General features: G+C 42.4%; 1 protein-coding gene across 5 annotated transcripts in view; it reads left to right on the top strand.

Annotated features, from left to right (window-relative positions):
* SPECC1 (sperm antigen with calponin homology and coiled-coil domains 1) overlaps positions 1 to 16895 on the top strand; it is an 87489-nt gene that overhangs the window by 57333 nt on the left and 13261 nt on the right. For 3 of the 5 annotated variants that reach the window (XM_038157762.1, XM_038157761.1, XM_038157763.1), the window contains 5 exons: positions 5708 to 5853; positions 6039 to 6139; positions 6924 to 7005; positions 9291 to 9441; positions 10344 to 10446. In XM_038157762.1, coding sequence (XP_038013690.1) covers positions 5708 to 5853; positions 6039 to 6139; positions 6924 to 7005; positions 9291 to 9441; positions 10344 to 10446 — 583 coding nt within the window. Of the gene's footprint in view, positions 1 to 328; positions 391 to 1679; positions 2974 to 5707; positions 5854 to 6038; positions 6140 to 6923; positions 7006 to 9290; positions 9442 to 10343; positions 10447 to 16895 lie in introns of those variants that run through there. The other 2 variants (XM_038157764.1, XM_038157765.1) reach the window with 2 other exon arrangements.

Below are 16895 nucleotides of genomic sequence, written 5' to 3'. Positions count from 1 at the left end.
AAAGTATTCCTCATGTTTGCTAATGCTGAGCAGCTGCACGCTCAGCTGAATGTCTGACAGTCCCTAGTGAAAGTTTCTTGTCTGATTTTTAAGCTCTTATTGGAAAATGTACCTTCCAAAGAGCTTGCTACTCAAAGGTTTTTGGCAAAATCTCAGCCATCTCTTGAGGGTCATTAGACTCCACCTCATAAATTCATCTTGAAGCCAATTTATCTCCTACAACATCCTGCCATTTTAATGTTTGCCTGTGGCTGCCTGAGTTCCTGCCTCCAAGTTTGATTTCACCGTTACGTTCTTCTAATCAGACAAAAAGTCATTTTTGGTTTAGGAACAGCCCAAGAACTTGCAGAAAAAATCCTGATGAGGTCATCAGAGTTCAACTGAATGAAGGTAAGAGCCTCCCAAGGGCATCTTTAACACAGATTAAATGTCTAATTCTATGACTGAGAATGTTGGGGGGGGAGGTTGGACAAGCATTGGCCAAATGGAATAGGAAAAAAGGAGTTAACTTGTCCCAAGTTAGTACTGGTGAAACTACAAATTGATTAACCCATGCTTCAGGCAGTCTTCTATGATATTTTACATCCTAATTAATGTTATTTCTCTGCAGTAAAATGCAGAAGCTTACAATCCACTGTTGTGTGGCTGTCTCCTCACAGGTAGTGGAAATGGAATTTAAATAATCTCCATCCTTAGAGGTTTTAGAGACCAGACAGGATAAGATCCTGAGTAAGAGTTTCAAAATCTTGCTTTGACTCTTTGGCTTCAAATTGTCAAAATTATTTTGGCACTAAAGCATTTTGTGCCTCAAACTAAGAACATGGAGGGAAGACAGTTGGGCCAGGAGTAGTACTTAGAGAAATTAAACCTGTAATTAAATGAGCGACTTCTTAGAATAGTAAAAAAATTAACCAGATCTTCAAACGGAAGCCTAAACTGAAGATTGTGATGCATCCCACTAATTTGCTTCTGTTTTTCCTCCTAAAGTCTCCAATGCCACAGCATGGCAGTGTCACATGCTTTTCTCCTGGAAATGAGCTTGTACTCTGTGTATTAAACCCTGCTGTCAGTCTGTATGTGCTGATGTGCTGCTCATTTGTGCCTGTGTTCGCAGCTGTTCTGTCTCACAGGGGTTTGAGAGTTCACTCTGCTCTCACAGCAAGCAAAGGAGGATGGCATAGCAGGGCTCTCAAAGCAGTGTTTGTTCCTCAGAGTTGTTTGGTGTGGGGGTTTGGGTTTGTTAGCGAGTTCCTGGTGGGTTTTTTTGCCTTGGATGAGGTTATTCCATCCCCTCTAGTGCAACTCTGGCTGAGGTAGAGCAGCTCAGCTGCTCTGTACCCCTTTGGAATGAATAGTCTGAAATGAGCAGAGGAGAGGAAGGCCAGGAACACCACCATCCCTGTCCCACATTGATTCCCTGGCTGGAAATAAGTAATTTCTTCCTTTCTGAGCAACATAGACTTATTCTGAGTTTTGTACTGTTGTTGCTCATCACATCTCAAAGCCAAATTAGTGGAGTGTTAAGGTGCTCCTTTACCTGTCCCAGCAACACCACTGGTCTTTCCCTGGCTCCCCCTAATTTAGAGATGATGGGATGCTGTGAAATAGAGAGCTGTACCTCGGGGTGGGCGTGGTGTGGCTTTCCATGACCTCCCCAACTGCTGTGTGTGTCTCCACAGGTGCCTGATCTCTGCCAGCTAACACAGCCCTGAAAGGAGGCACAGCCAGGCCTGGGAGACACTGCAGGACTTGCCTTCAACTCCCAGCTGAAAAAGGGAAGTTTCAATACAAGAAAGCACCTCTGGTTTTTTAATTACCCTGCAAAATTCAAGTGTATTGCAAAGTGTGAATGCTCAGGTCCACCTCTTCCCTATGGGCAAGAGCCTCTCTCTTTGTTTCAGAAGGCTTCTCTCTTCAGAAGACACCAGGAGGCAGAAGAAGTTCTGAATTCCTCTAAAGCCAGCTAAGCCATAAGAAGTAATCAGAGAGATCTGGGGATCTGAAATAACAGAGAGCTTTTTTTTTTGGAGGGATGGGGCTATTTTCTTCAAAACAGGCATTCAAACATGCCATTTTAACCTTAAGCAAAAATTAAACTAGTGTGTATGTCTGATTTGTAAAATTTAATGGCATATACATAAATTCTCTGTGTAATATCATATTCTATGATCTATCTCTGTGTGTCTAAATACGTGCAAGAGAGCAGATGGTTTGTACAGACACAGAGACTTGGGGATAGGTCACTGAAATCCAGCAGCAAAACCGAGTGGAAACACGGATTTACTCACCCATTCTCAGCTGCTCTGCTGGTTCGAGTTCCACTCCTGCACTGACAAGGCACTCGCCACTGGGTGGCACGGCCACCACGGTGCTGCTGGGAAGGGACAACCACGGAGCGTGTCCTGCTGTGACCTTCCTGGGGAAAGTTCCCTGCGAGGTTTGTCCTCCTGTAAGAACTGCAGATGGAGAGAGCAGAAGGAAAAGAAACGAACATATCAAGCCCCTCGTAAACACCCTCTCAGAAAGGAGTTGTTCTCATGCCTTTAACTCAGGTGAAGTATATGATGATCAGGGAGAACTTGGAGTTCAGCTCTGCAGCTGGAGACACCTGGAGAGAGCTTCCATGGATGCTGAGGAAAAACTCAGAGATCACCATCTCTACCAGGAGATTCTCACTATTTGTTCCAGGACTGGAATTCTGTGTTTTGGCTGTGGGATTTCTGTCCTTTTCTTCTGGATGTGAAGACCTAGCAAGGGCCTGGTGTTGGGAGCAGGCTGAGCTAGTGGAGAATTCCACAGGATGTCCTGGCTTTGGCATGGCCTCCACCTTCGTGCCGTGCTACTGGAGTGTTTGCCTATATGCCCACTTGTGTTGCCTTTCTCTGCTGTGCTGGCAGCTGTTGAATGTTGGTTTTTATGTTTAAGAAATATACATTGAAGTGCCAAATAAATGTTTAAGTGTTTGGAATTGTCTGCTGCCTGCCTTTGGCCTCTCTTCTATTCTGTGCAGCAGTAGCTGTGTGTCTCTTCTTTGTGTGCCATGGAGTTCAGGAGGAGTCACAATGACAGGAACTGTGTCAAAGATGAGATTGGGGGTCATTATTTCTGAAAATATGGTCCTGTGGTCTTAGGCCTCCTGTAACAGTCATCAGCAGAGTTTAGAAATTTTACAAACACGAGAAGGCTGAGTTTGCCAAAAATCTGTACATTAAGCCCAGAAAGACTTGCACCTTGTTGTCAGTCATTTGTCCACATATTTCAAACCTAGAAAACAAGGAGACTCACTCTTGCTGTTAGAGAAAAGCTCTCTGCATCTGTTTCTCTCACCAGTGAATGAATGAAACTCAGCAGTGGTTTTGTGAGAGGGACTGCGTGTTTTAATTCCTTTGTGGCTCCAGTGCTCTGCTTCCTCCTGGAGCTGCTCCACTTCAGCCAGCTGCACGTGCAGCATTTATCTGTGTGACCCATTCATTCTTGTTTCCAGGAAAGCATACGGCACTTGCTGACATTTTGTTCAAATCCCTCATTTTTGTAGCAGGACTTGTGTAGTCTCTTGGGTGGCCTAAGATGTGCTAAGCTGAAGAAATTCAGTGCATGAGGAGGAGTCATTTTGGGTTTGAAGTTATGGCTTATCATTAATCTTTCTAGTTTGTGCTCTGTACTGTCCTCCTGAATTAGCTGCTGCAAGTTAAGCTCTTGCTGTTTTGCTTCTCTCTTAAGAAGCCCATCTCTGTGCATCCCCCTATCATACAGATTTTTCTTTTTAAGGTTAAGTGCTCACCAGTTTCATCTCTCCATTGCTTGTTGCCGGCACGTGTTGTTTTAGTTGAAGCAAGTGGCTCTCAGGACTGTTATTCTTACCTTTCCTGCCAAGGTTTGCAGCAAGGGAGGCCTTGGTTTTCTGTTGTGATTGTGTTTAATCAAGGAGGTTGTTTCAGGCTGCCTATTACAAATATACAGATGGAAGATTACAGGAATCATCCTAAAAAAAAAGAAAAAAAAAAGGAAACTGGTTGTAACTCCAGCACTTGAATGCTCATAATGACAGAATAATGGCATCTGAATTCTCAGTTGACTCTTCTGTGGCACAGGGGCTGGTCTAGTTACTCTATTTAACATGTTTGCATCCTTCTGCAGTCAAAGGCCAGACTGAAACTGTAATAGATTGCACTGGGTGGTTTGAAGTCTTGAGGCAGAAATTTCTCCTTCCTCCATACTTCACAGGACTCGTCTAGCTTTTGTGGTTTGTGTAACTCAGGTGCAGATGCTGTCACGTGCTGATTTATTGTTCGTGTTTTATGAACCACAGAACAAGAAGTCAAGGCTGGAACTTAAGGCTAGCAAAACACTGGCTCCCTCAGAGCTCAGTGAATCTGACTCAATCTGCCTTTCCTCCTTATTGGATTAAAGGAGAATGGAACTGAAATGGCTTTTTCTCCAGCCATCTGCCTCTGCAGGCTCCCCTGGCACACAAGGAGCTTCAATGAATTAAAGAAATAGCAAAAGTCTGCTTAAAGACAGCACCTCCTTAAGCCCTGCCAGAAATAGAAACTTGAGTCACTCTTATTCTCTTATTCACTGACACCCTTTAGCCTTTTTCATTTTCTGATGGCTAAAGGGAAAGGAGAAGGCTCTGACTTCTATTTTTGGCTCACAGAAGTTGTTCAACCCCATAGGCACTTTCTGGATGGAGTCCTGCAGGCACCTTATGAAATAATTTCTGGTTTTGTGTTCCTGTAGCTCTTGGTGTGTATCAAACACTGTAAATACAGGGGGGAGTGGTGATAGCTCAGAATCTGCTGCTCAGCAGCTCATGTGCAGGTTCTGAGCAGGTGGGAGAGGTACAAATAATCTCTTTTTACATTGCTAGACTTTATTTGCTTGCAGCTTTCCTAAACTAAAGCTAGATAATTGCACTCCAAGTCTACCTGAGAAATACAGGTAAGTCACAAAGAAATATGGAAAATACTTGACTAGAAGCAACTTTCACTGTGTGATTATATTTGATGTTTAACACAGCTCTGGGCCTTCCTGTATGAACTCCTGTAAGTCCAGCACCTGATCTTGACTTCAGAATTTCTTTTCAAAGGAGTAACTTCTTTATCCTTCCTGTTAAAATATGAAACATTTTCTATTTGCTTTGTTTGTCTTCATTCTAGCCATTGGATTTTGGCCTTCCTGTGTCTGCGAGGATGAAGCACTTAAGAGTTTTATTCCCTGCACAAGTGCTTGTGAATTGTGATTGAGAGTTCATTTATTTAGCAGATGTCCCTGTTGATAAGTTTTAAGGGTTGAGTTTTTACTCTGAAGTGTATTTGTCTTTTGGTTATTTCCTCACTATAAACTGAGAGCCACAGTAGCCCTTTGGCACCTGTGCTCTATTGAAAGCCCATCTTCAGGTAATTATTGATAATTGCTCAAAAGTCTCATCAAACTGCTTTGTTTTTCCTATGAAAATCCTCCTTCCTGTGTGGGGCTTGGGAATAGGGCTGAAATGGTTAACAATGCAGAGAAGTTTGTTAGACTCAGTGATTTAGTGTTTGCCAGGCACTGCAAGAAAAGGACCTGAATATTCTAAGAGTGGTCCACGTTCTGGGCAATGCAGTAAAACCTGCTCATTGCTGGATTTGCCCTGCTGTCAATGAAGCTTTAATCTGTGCTCATGCTTCCTGTTGGCCCTGACTTTGCCGTGGTTTGTGCCTTGCAGGCTGGCAGCTGAGGAGGTGGATTCTCTGGAGTCAGACACAGCCAGCCGCTGGCAAGGGGTCTGCCTCAGCAGGGCATCTCCCACGCCTCCAGAATCTTCAGCCACTGTGAAGTCACTGATCAAGTCCTTTGACTTGGGATGTTCAGGTATTTGGACATTGTACTTAGTAAAAAAAAAATCTAGCAGTGAGCAGGATCTGCTTCTTGCTTCTGGATGCGTGTTTTCTGTCAGTGCTTGGTGCACAAATATAGAATGTCAGTGGTTCCCTGATCTGACAATAGAGTGATAGTGGGGTTTGAAATCCAGATGTTTCCATGGTTTTTCCTTGCAGGTAGCAGTGGACAAAATATCCCAGTTCACAAGGTGCCCAGGAGCCCTCTCAGTGGAATTCCAGTGAGGACAGCCCCAGCAGCTGCTGTTTCCCCAATGCAGGTACAAGGAGCTCTTCTGTCCTTGTAGATTCAAAAGAGATGGACGCAGTGCTGGCTCCAGCATCTGACAGGGGGAAGGGGAAACTCATCTGTTTGTTTGCTGGGGAACATCACATGCTGTGGTCTTAACAAAAAGGATCAAAGTGAGTTTGTCTGGACTTGAGCTTAGAGGTCTTGGTGGACGGATGTGAACTCTGGAATACAGTTCTGAGCTTTTTATCACCATGGACCAGAAAAGAAGTTTCAATTATTGGGAGTGAGGTAGAAGAAACATCACACTGAACTAGGGAGCTGGCACGTGAGTTGGGACACAAGGAATTGAAGTTTCCAAGATGTGTGCTCCCAGTTATCCAGTGAGGTCTGGGAACTTGTATTGGTGCCTGATGATGGTGGGGTGTTAATTCAGAGCTGGTGCTGGGGCTGCAGAGACAAGAATCCTCCTGACATATGACTCAGGGTGTTGGGAGCAGAGTCAGGGGTGAGAACAGGCATCCTTACTTCTGGTTTGTGACTCTAAATTGTGTTTGGCAAGAGAAATATCATACAAATAGAAGTGTGAAGTAGTTGAGGAACCAGTGTGTAACCAGATAAAATATTGTCCCTTTGTCCTTCTATTTTTCACAGTTATTTACCCAACTCTAGGTGCAGGTGATACCCTGCTGAAAGGTTTCTGTATCCCTCTACATGCTTTGTGCTCTTGAGATAGCAGAAACTTTTTTCTGCTCACCTATGTAAGCATGATGGCCAATACTTCTTCAATTACCTTTTGCACCTTTGTTTCACAGAGACATTCTGTGTATAACAATGCCAAGCCAGCCAGCAAGGGCATTGCCAGGCATGCAGACCTGTCAGACCTCCCTCTGGCAGGTAAGTTGTGATAAATGTACAGACACTGCCTCTTTCTGTTAACTAAACTTGTTATTGACTGTTGGCCTCAGCCTGAGCCATTTTTCCTCGTCTTACCATGGTCAAAGGAAACATGGAAAGTGCCTCCAATATCTTTGTTTTACAGGGCTTATTAATTTTGTTGTGCTTCTATTCCCATCTTGATCATAACTAAAAAATAGCTGATTTATTGTGGTTTGCCAACACAAACTCCCCTTCTTTATTCTGAAGGATCCATGGCACCTCTCTAATCCACACTGTGGAACTGGAGAGGGTTGGATTTTGTTCAGCATGTATGTCTCTGGAACAAGCCCAAAGCACTGTCTTCTGAGGGTTTATTTGTTTTTAAATTGAGCTTCATTTGAAATACATCAAACATTTCAGATACTGATGTGACTGTTTTAGGAGCAGTCATATTTGGGCTAGAAATAGTTTGTTTTGAGAGTTCTCAAGAGATGAGTTTGTTTTCATTTCACACTTTGCTTTTGTTCTCTTGTCATTTAATATTCTTTCCTACCAGTGTTTGTTTCCCATTTTCTCAGGGCCCTTTATTTTGATTATCTGGTCCTGAATGTAGTTGTTGCATTGTAATCAAAGTTAGTAACAGCAGATTCTTGAATTTCTAAGGACAGATGAAATATTATATTCCTGTAGTGAAACTGCAGGGAGGGACAAAAAAAGCCCCAGCAATCAGTCACAACTTCTTGAGGGCTAGACTGGATTTTCTGCAATAGTTTGCTAATACAGTAGAGAAATCAGAACATGGCTAAGCAAGCAGAAGTGTCTGCTTCTGTCTAGGGAAACGGACAGGGTTTATTTACTTGTATCAGTTGGTTTCCAGGAAGTCTTGCATGAGTGTGTAGATCCCAAACACAACATAAGACCTTTTTAATCTCTACCAGTTTACTGTAGAGTGAAATAATCTATCAGCTATGTAATATGATGCCAGTCCTTAACAATAAATATCTCACTCTAGGCCATGGATAATTTCTGTTATTACCCATCGACAGTTCTGTGAAAATCTGTTAAAATCAAGAGATATTTTATAAGCCATTGTATGGTAAAAATTTATGGTTGCTTATCTAACAAGTTCCTGTATTTACAGTTTCTCTTTGTACCTGGATTTAATTTAGTTCCAATAATCCATAGCAAAGGCTTACTCACTGTAAAGTTGTAACAGCTCTGGTTCCAATCTAAATAATCCTAGAAGGCAGTTGATCCAAGCCCTATGCAAACAACACTGAATCAAAAATTATCCCCAAGGAAATTCAGAGTGAAGTAGTCTCCATAATAAAAATCTTCTGGCTGATTCCATCTGACCAGTGTCACAGCAAGGTTCTGTGATGTCCCTAATGTGACCCAAATGTTACATAGTTGGAGAGGAGCATGGTTTACTTCACCCAGAGCTGGTCTTTGGCTGTGATCTTTTGAGACTCACGAGGTTTCCTGGCTCCATCTGGACTTTCTAGCACCCAGAAATAAGTCAAAGAGAGCTGAAGCTGGGATAAGAAGGAATTCACACCTCGGTGATTGGCATTAATTGATAATTATCATAGGGATGTAACTGAAAAAGAGGTGGAAAAGTTGTGTTCCACATTCACAAAATTACTGTGTTCAGTAATTTCTGATAACATGATGTGCAGTCTTGGCTTGTTACATCACCTCTTGTATTGATATGCAGTGACTTTCTTTTGACTATATAACAATAAATATAATAAATCCATTATATAAATTACATAATATGAGTAAGAAAAATACAGATGCATCTGCTGTGACTATATTGAGCCTTCTCAAAGTTATGTCAGAGTGGGTGTCAGACGTCATGAGGAGTAAGAAGTGCCTTTCCCTGGGCTGTGTTCAGGAGACAAGAGGCTTTCTTGCTGCAAGTCTGCTAATGGCAGAGAAGAAATCATTGTACTAGGGCTGCTCAGTCATCTGGTGAAGATATCTGGTGCTCAGCTTTTGAACCTTTGAGACTGTAGATTTTGGTATTTCCCTTCATTCACCTGAGGCCCCTACCCCCCAGCAGGAGTATCAATCACAGGAAACCAGGCAGCCTGTACTGTTGAAATCATCAAAGCCATTCCTTGTTGTGGTCACCTCTAATCTGCTCAAGGTTTCCTAGCCCCATGTGTGTTTAATGAACAAATGAGTACATTTGTTTAGAATCAAAACAACAGACTACATATTGTGTGCTGGGGTGGCAGGACAGTGATTAATCAAACTCTTCAGGCTGCAAACTGACAGCTTTTTTTGATTTCCCACAGACCTTCTGAAGGGGAGGAATGAGGAGCTGAAACCAGACCATTACCTCCGCAAAAGCCCCTCCCTGGAATCCCTGAGCAAACCCCCCATGGCCTTCAGCAGCAGGATGCTTTCCTCTACCCCCAGCTGCTTGAAACCCCAAAGCAAACTCAGGTATCAGCCCAAATTCCTGGGGAAAACAGGACAGTGCAACAGCATTGCCTGGAACCAAGATAAATGTTTTCATCTGGAGGATTTCATCTGGAGGATCTCTTGTCTCCAGAGCAGACTCTGCTGGCTGATCTTAGGGAATTACCAGGCTCTGTTAGGTCCAGATATGAAAATTCAGATTGTAATGATCACAGTTATCTGTAAAATGGGAAATGAGGATAGCTTTCAGGAGCCACTGATTTGTCCACAAGAATTCCACCATGAGGACATGTGGTCATCCCTCATTATCTTACTGTCATTTTCCATGTTGTGGTTAGCTAAAAACCAGAGGCTCTGAGGGCTGAAGGAAATTGGACACATAATTTTCTTCTCTCTTGAGAAAAAGCATACATTTTCTTCTGATCTCCACCATTATTTCCACCAGTAGAAGCTGTAGAGTGGAGACAATGTGGGTGTTTTGATTGTTGACCTTTAAGTGTTCTCAGCTTTCACATTTTTCATTTTATTCAAGAGCTTGTTTTGCAGCACCTCAACTGGGTGTGAATTTACTGTTACAGATTCTTTAGGCAGTTTCTTTCCATTTTACACCTAAATACTAGTTTGCAATATATAAAATAAAGTGATTACTTGAAAATGGTAGTAAAGCTGGTGAAAATAATAGCAGAAATGTTTGGTCAACACACACCAGTGGCTATTCACAGGTTCTGTTTTTTCAGCTCTTCATGTGCAGTGGCACCACCTTGTGTAGAGGAAAACATTATTTGCAAGCTCCAAAACCTAATTCAGTTTGGTTTATGGTCATGTTCTGTGCTGCCATTCTGCTGTGTCATACAGATATTAAAGAGATGAAAAATTAGAGATATTTCAAGTGTATTTATTGTCTTCTCCCTTCTTCCCTGGTTTAGTGTGGAGAGGAAGGACCCCCTGGCAGCCCTGGCCCGGGAGTATGGGGGTTCCAAGAGGAATGCTTTGTTGAAATGGTGCCAAAAGAAGACTGAAGGTTATCAGGTAAGAGAGTAGGTACCTTTTTCCTTTAATCACTTTCCTACAGTATGCAGTAAGCAGTCACTTCAAAGAAATATGAATAATATTGTATGTTGATTTTTGCATGTTTACTTTTATGGGCTGTTTCCATCCTCTTCATTCAGATTTCTTTAGCACTGCATTCCCCAGTGTTGCTTTGTCATAAGTAATTTATATACAAACCCCAAAACATTTACTGAACTGAAGCTTGCTGATGGTGAGAAACAGAGTGTATATGTGCAGCAGTCTCAATTTAACATCAATTTTGAATACATCCTTATATTTTTTCTGTAGGCTTCTGTGGGCAGTACATTATTGTGTGACCTTTTTTTTTTTTTTTTTTTTATCCTGTCTACAAAGCCAAAGAAATATTTCATTGTGTGGCCTTGACCAAATGAAGCTTGATTTTTACAAAGACTGCCTGAGACTGTCCCATTTCTTTGCAGAGTGGTTTTCACTGGTAATCAGGGATATTGGTTTGTCCACCTCTTGCATGGCCATTGCTGTGCTTTCCTGGCTGGTGTTGGTATGCAATTGAGTTAAGCCTTTGGTTCTGCAGGGAAGGAAGTTACAGACAATATTTCATCCTGTGGTGGATGCTGGATGTGCAGGAAGATCTTGGTTTGGTATAATGTTGGGAGTTTTCTTTCTTAGGAATAATATTGTTTGTTACTTGGAGCAGAAGACAAAAGCAGTTATCACCACATGGTGTGCACCCTGGAGCAAGTGTCTAATACAAGCAGACATTTTATAAAGTCAATAATAATAATAATTCCATCTTTTAAAGTCAATAATAATTTTTTTTTCCCCAAGCATTTCTTTCTGAAGCATTAGCTGCAGGGTGCAGGACTTTAAGAGAGGACAGTAGTTTTCCTTTCAGTTGTTTCTTAGCACTGCTGTGTTCATCTGGCTTGCAGCAATTTCCCAGAAGGAAGGTGCTGGAGACAGCTCTTGACTTTAGACACAGCTTAGAAAGAAAAAGGCCAGGGTTAGTGTTTAGCCTCCAGTCCTGCAATACTGCCTCAAAGGCTACACCGCTGTCCCCTGAAATTGTGTGTTCTGTGCTGTGTTGATTTATTTTATGTCTCCTCTGCTAAAATTCTCCTGGGCTTGGATTTGAAAGCATGTGGGAACATTCCCACACAGTCCTCAGCAAACAATTATCAAAATACAGCTTTCCCAAGTCTAACTCTGTTAAGCCAGCAAACCCATCTCAAAAGTAATGCTTTCTCCTGGCAGTGTTGCCCTTTTCACTGCTAGAAGTGTTCTCTGAGCATCAGCCTGTATGTTTCTTTCTCTGTTTTACACCCAAGTTGAACTAAATGTATTGATTTTAGAAAAAAAAGGTGTGGCTTTGCAAATATAGAGGCATGTGTGACATCTCAGGGTAGATATTAAAGTCAGAAGAACCAGAGCACAATCACAACATTGATTTATGGTGAGAATTTTGCCTTTCTATCTTCACTGCTTTGTTTAGAGGAATTCTCTCTTGGACATTCTTCCTCAGCCTCTCGTTCCCATTGCACTCTCTGCTGTGCATTCACTAACTCATCATGAACTTGCTTTTCCCAGCCCCTCTCACTCCCATGGCAAGGCTGATGTTAATCTCCACAGGGAGTTTTTATCATTCTTGAGTGCAAGAAATGGAGTGAAGAACGTCATCCTCCTTCCTGCCTCAGCCATGCAAGGGGGGGATGAGGTAATGAACTCCTCAGAGCAGGGCCCTGATGACATGCATGACTTCTTTTCCAGAGATAACACCCCTGTCTGTGAGGCATCATCTGTGCAAATTCCAGGATAATCTGTCATGCCATTCCTCACATGAAGCCCAGAACCAGGGGGAAGTTGGGATGCAAATTCTTTTCAGCCCTGTGACACAGCAGAATGGAGCATTAAAAACTTGCTGCTTGGCTGCCTAACTTCTTTTTTTGGTGGCAAAATGTGTGATAGCAATTCCTCATCTGAGCTGGGGGGGAAGAAGGGATTCCTTTCTGTTTAAATTATGATTTCATTAAGCAGTATGAGCAAAATGGATTAGAATAATTGATACTGTCAGTAGCAGCTACTCCCCATGTCCCAGAGATCCTGAGGACAACTGGATGAGTGACCTAGGAAGGTATCTGGGGATGAGACCTAGGGACTAGAACACAGGATTCCACTTTTTAAGTGCTTTAATTCATGCAAAACTTATGCTGTAGATAGAAATTTTCATCCTGCTCCTGGCAAATATAGACTCACTTAGTTTAATTTAGTTTAAGATCAAGTCCAGCCATAAACTCTCCTTGCATGGACTACAGTGGGAACATTCCCTGGCCTTGAACTTCAGCATGTTCCCCAGGAGGCAAGCTCATAAAATAAACCAGGGACACTGAGGGGAGTTGGGGGAAGTGCAACACAAATTAGCAGTGGCCTGGAGGGTTTTGTTTGCTTTTTAAAAAACAGAAATTGCATGAGTTTACAGTAACTGAAGGGAAACATGAAAGCATCTATGTTTCTGTAATTGGCTATGTCAATTCTAAGATCCTTATTTAAACAGTGATTTGATATCAAAAAGCTATGCATACTGAGAGAAAATATTGAGAACATGAAAACAGAATCACTGGAGTGAAAATAAAGTGGGAGTTCAGTTTATGGAGTAGGAGAAAAGCATATGAAAAAGGGATTGCATAAGCTGTGTCATGATAGATCATATTATTTCAATTGTCATGTTTTGGTGCCCAGATGAATGTTATCTGGCATTTTGGCCATTGATTCTGAATAACTATGCAGGGGAGGTGCAAAAAATCTCAGTAGGAACAAGAACTGTGGTGAAATCAGGCTTTGGACTCAGTGTCTTTGTGCAAAACTTAGGAAAATCTCCACCTTAAAACCCAAATCTAATGCATGGTTCCCTGTAGGAACTGTGCAGTGGCACAGGCTCTCTTCTGCCAGATCCCCAATTCTGCTGTTCCTGCTGCCTCTCCAAGTCCGTTGACATCATGGTGTGTAATGTAGGGCCATGAGGTGACCAGGCTTGAGAAATGCTTTTGTGGCTCTGAAACTCATTTACCACAAATACTTTAAACCACAAAGCCTGCTGAGAGTAAGCTATTTGTGTTAAAATAGCTTCTTCTCTGTTGTCTTGTGGCTTTTTTCCATCTATTTAAAAAGATGATACATCCTAGCAGCAGTGTGAAGCAGGAATTGGATGCCTCTTCTCTAGCAGGCTGAGTTCCTGTGAGCTGGAACTCCTGGAAGCTGCTGAGAGTCATTCTTGTTGCATTATCACCTCCCATAATCATGTCATTAGTGACTGTGGTGTCATTTAAGTGCCCTGATTCTCTTTGCTCTCTGTGGAGACCATTTGTCAAGGGGCCAAACCTCTCTAGATTAAAGTCTATTGCTATTCACAGATGCATTGTGAAAACACAGAACTTTAAGAGGCACTTCACCCATGATAATTAGAATTGAGGATTATTGTTTCTGCCACACATGCTCGCTCTAGAGAGGAGAAGGAACTGCCACCATATTAATGAATATGGAACTATTTTCATGCTCTTTTCAACCACTACACACCCTTCCTGTGGCCCAGAGGAAAAGAGGATCTGAGAGTGGCTCTTTCCTCCAATACATTTTCATGGTTATTCTTTGTTTAAAGTGATGTTTGGTTCAACAGGACCTATTTTGCATCCACCACTTGTTGAAGATGCACCACCTCTTACAGTAAAGCTCTGTGGTTGTTTTAAACAGAAGGATGCTAAATAGGAGCAGACTGGGAATGTCATAGAACTGATAAAAGGAAATGGCAGCTGTACCTCTGAAATGTTTGTATTTCAGGTATTCTTGATCTGTGCTTTCAAGCCATGGCATGGTGTCACCTCCCGACCATGGCAGTGGCAGTGCATCAGCTGTGGATCAAGGCAGCTCTTCACGGAGCAGAGATACAAAAGCTTAGGGAGAAAATAAAGCTGTTGCAGTATTTGCTGTTTGTCAAGTAATTATAGCAAGAGACTGCTCGACTGGTGGTTTGGCAGTGGATGTAATATAAAGCTCTTTATCCTTTGTGTTCAATTTAAACTCAGACTAATACCAGCTTTTTGTTTACGAATTTGTGGCTTTCTTTTTCTCACAGGAATTTGCATTTCTTTTCTCGTTGTGCTTCTCGTTGTGCTAGGCAGTATTTCCTCCAAATCCTCCTTGTTCTCAAGCCCCATTCCATGCTGTTAGCCCCTGCTTTTTCTGATGCTTTTTTTTTTTGCCTGGTTTGCTGGCTGGATGAGATCCAGCATGGATTAAGTGTGGCCCAAAGATGCACAAAGATGGACATAGCATATTCCCTTTGGTGAGGTGGTCATGGGACCATTCTCCTTTGGGAGATGGACTCTGCTGGGACACACTGCCAGGATGGCAATTTTTGGACTGCTGATGCATCAAGCAGGTGCATTTTTGGGGCTGCACTTTGTGAGGACATGCTTTATAGGACATCCCAAAGCTCCTTCTTTGCTAGTTGTACTTTTAACACATCCATGTTTGAAGGTTTCTTCTTTTTTTCTGGAAAATAAGGGCTATGTTTAGAAACAAGAAGTCTGTTACTTCCTTGTATGTCATTAGTGTGAGCAGTTGGCATTCTCTGTCTCCTGGAGCATTAACCTTTTCTAATTGTCAGCTGTGCACTTTACCTCACTGGCATCACCTTGGACTGCAGAGCTGTGTAAATAATGTAAAAAAATGTATATATAAATATAAAATATAAATGCTACCACAGAACTTAGGGTTGGTACTTGGGCTGGCTGTTCAGCAGAGTTGATTCTTCACCAGAATTAGAGCTGAATGGCACAAAACCCAGGATCAAGCTCTGAACCTGGTCAGAATGTCATGCCTGGGACCTGGCTTGCTCAAACACTTCCTTTGACAGATATATAATGGAGCTTAGTTTTAAAGCCTTGAGAATCCCAGCACAGCTGTGCCTTGTCCTGAGGAAATACAGGAAAGAACCCAGCAATTTCTTAACCACCAGATGTGCACTTTCTACATTACATTGTGTGTTTGTGTCAAGAAGTAGCCTAAAACTGTTTCAGTACATTCCCAAATTGTATCAGTCTCTCTCAGGTGTCTGTCTAAACTAACCAGGTTTCTGTCTAAATATCTCACTGGTCAAGAGAAGGAGGTGGGCAGTGGCATTGCCTAATTCAGCAGCGACAGTGAGGAGCAGATGAACAGGTTCACTTTTCTAAGCAAGCAACTGAATCCCATCTGCTGTCCTGCCCAGTTGATGTGCAGCCTGGAAAGGCTGGAATTCCCACAGTACTGTGGTCTTGTGAAGATTAACAGCAAAACAAATAACTCCTGGGCTGTGTGATACGAGTGAAGAAAAACACTGCACAAAACCCCTCCAGATTTGCATGGCAGCCATCCATTCATTCTGAGCAGTGTTCATGGCAGAGTCTCTGCTCTGGGCAGGACTGGGGAGGTTTTACTGGTGCCACACCAACCTGTGTGCCTGAGATCAGAGCCAGCAAGAAAAGCATGGACTCACACCAGTGACGCAGGCAGGTTTGCTCTGGTGGGCAGTGACACATCCCCTGAAGTCCCAGCACCAGCCCTTCTGTTCTGAGAGGCTGCACAAGCTTACAGAGCTCTGTGTCCACAGCACTTGTTGTATTTTGGTATTTAGAAGCAGAGTATATGAGCTTTTCTCAGGGAGTTATTAGTATATTCTGTGGGCTTCTGAGAAGTGGATGAAATTTCTGCCTCTCTCTGTGTTTCTCTGATGAAGAGGAGGATGTTGTTGACTTTTCCTATCTGTACAAAAGTTGAAAGAGGTTTTGCTAATAGCTCTTGAGATGAGAGAGATTATCCTGTGTTTAAATTAAAATTGACAATATGTTGGTCAGGAATTTTGCTTCCAAGTCTGGACCATCTTTGTGATCTTAGAAGGATTACATTACAGCATTGCCTTGATCTTCCTAGCAATTAAAATATAGATCACATAATCATATAAACTTCAGTAATATTTGGAAAGATGCTTTGATGAAAAGGGCAATCTTGAGTGATTTTAATTGATTTTTAATGAAAACACAGGCTGAAAATGTCAAGATAGCCCAGATTTTCTTTGCAGAATCAGAGGCTGCTGGTCTGAGCCTGCTGAGGAAGCAGGACAAAGCGTTATTTTCCTAAATAGAAATACTTATGGCTGAATGTGTAGATGCAGTTTTTCTGTATGTCCCTGCTGGACCCAGGATTGGTGTCTGGAATTAAAATGCAGCAGCCAAATCATGGCATGTGAGGAATAACCAGGTCGATTACCAATGTAACCACCCCTTCTCAGTGATGCCAGTGCACAGACATGCTTCCCCAGTGGAGCCACATAACTTGAGCCAAGCTCTACCTTTCTTCACATAGAGGGCTTTATGCTTTAAACAAACACAAGTCTCTTGATTGGAGGGATCAAATAA

The sequence above is a fragment of the Motacilla alba genome, chromosome 19, assembly GCF_015832195.1.
Source record: "Motacilla alba alba isolate MOTALB_02 chromosome 19, Motacilla_alba_V1.0_pri, whole genome shotgun sequence".
NCBI lineage: Eukaryota > Metazoa > Chordata > Aves > Passeriformes > Motacillidae > Motacilla > Motacilla alba.
Note: the sequence above shows the minus strand (reverse complement) of the source record. Positions and strands in the feature narration are given on the sequence as shown.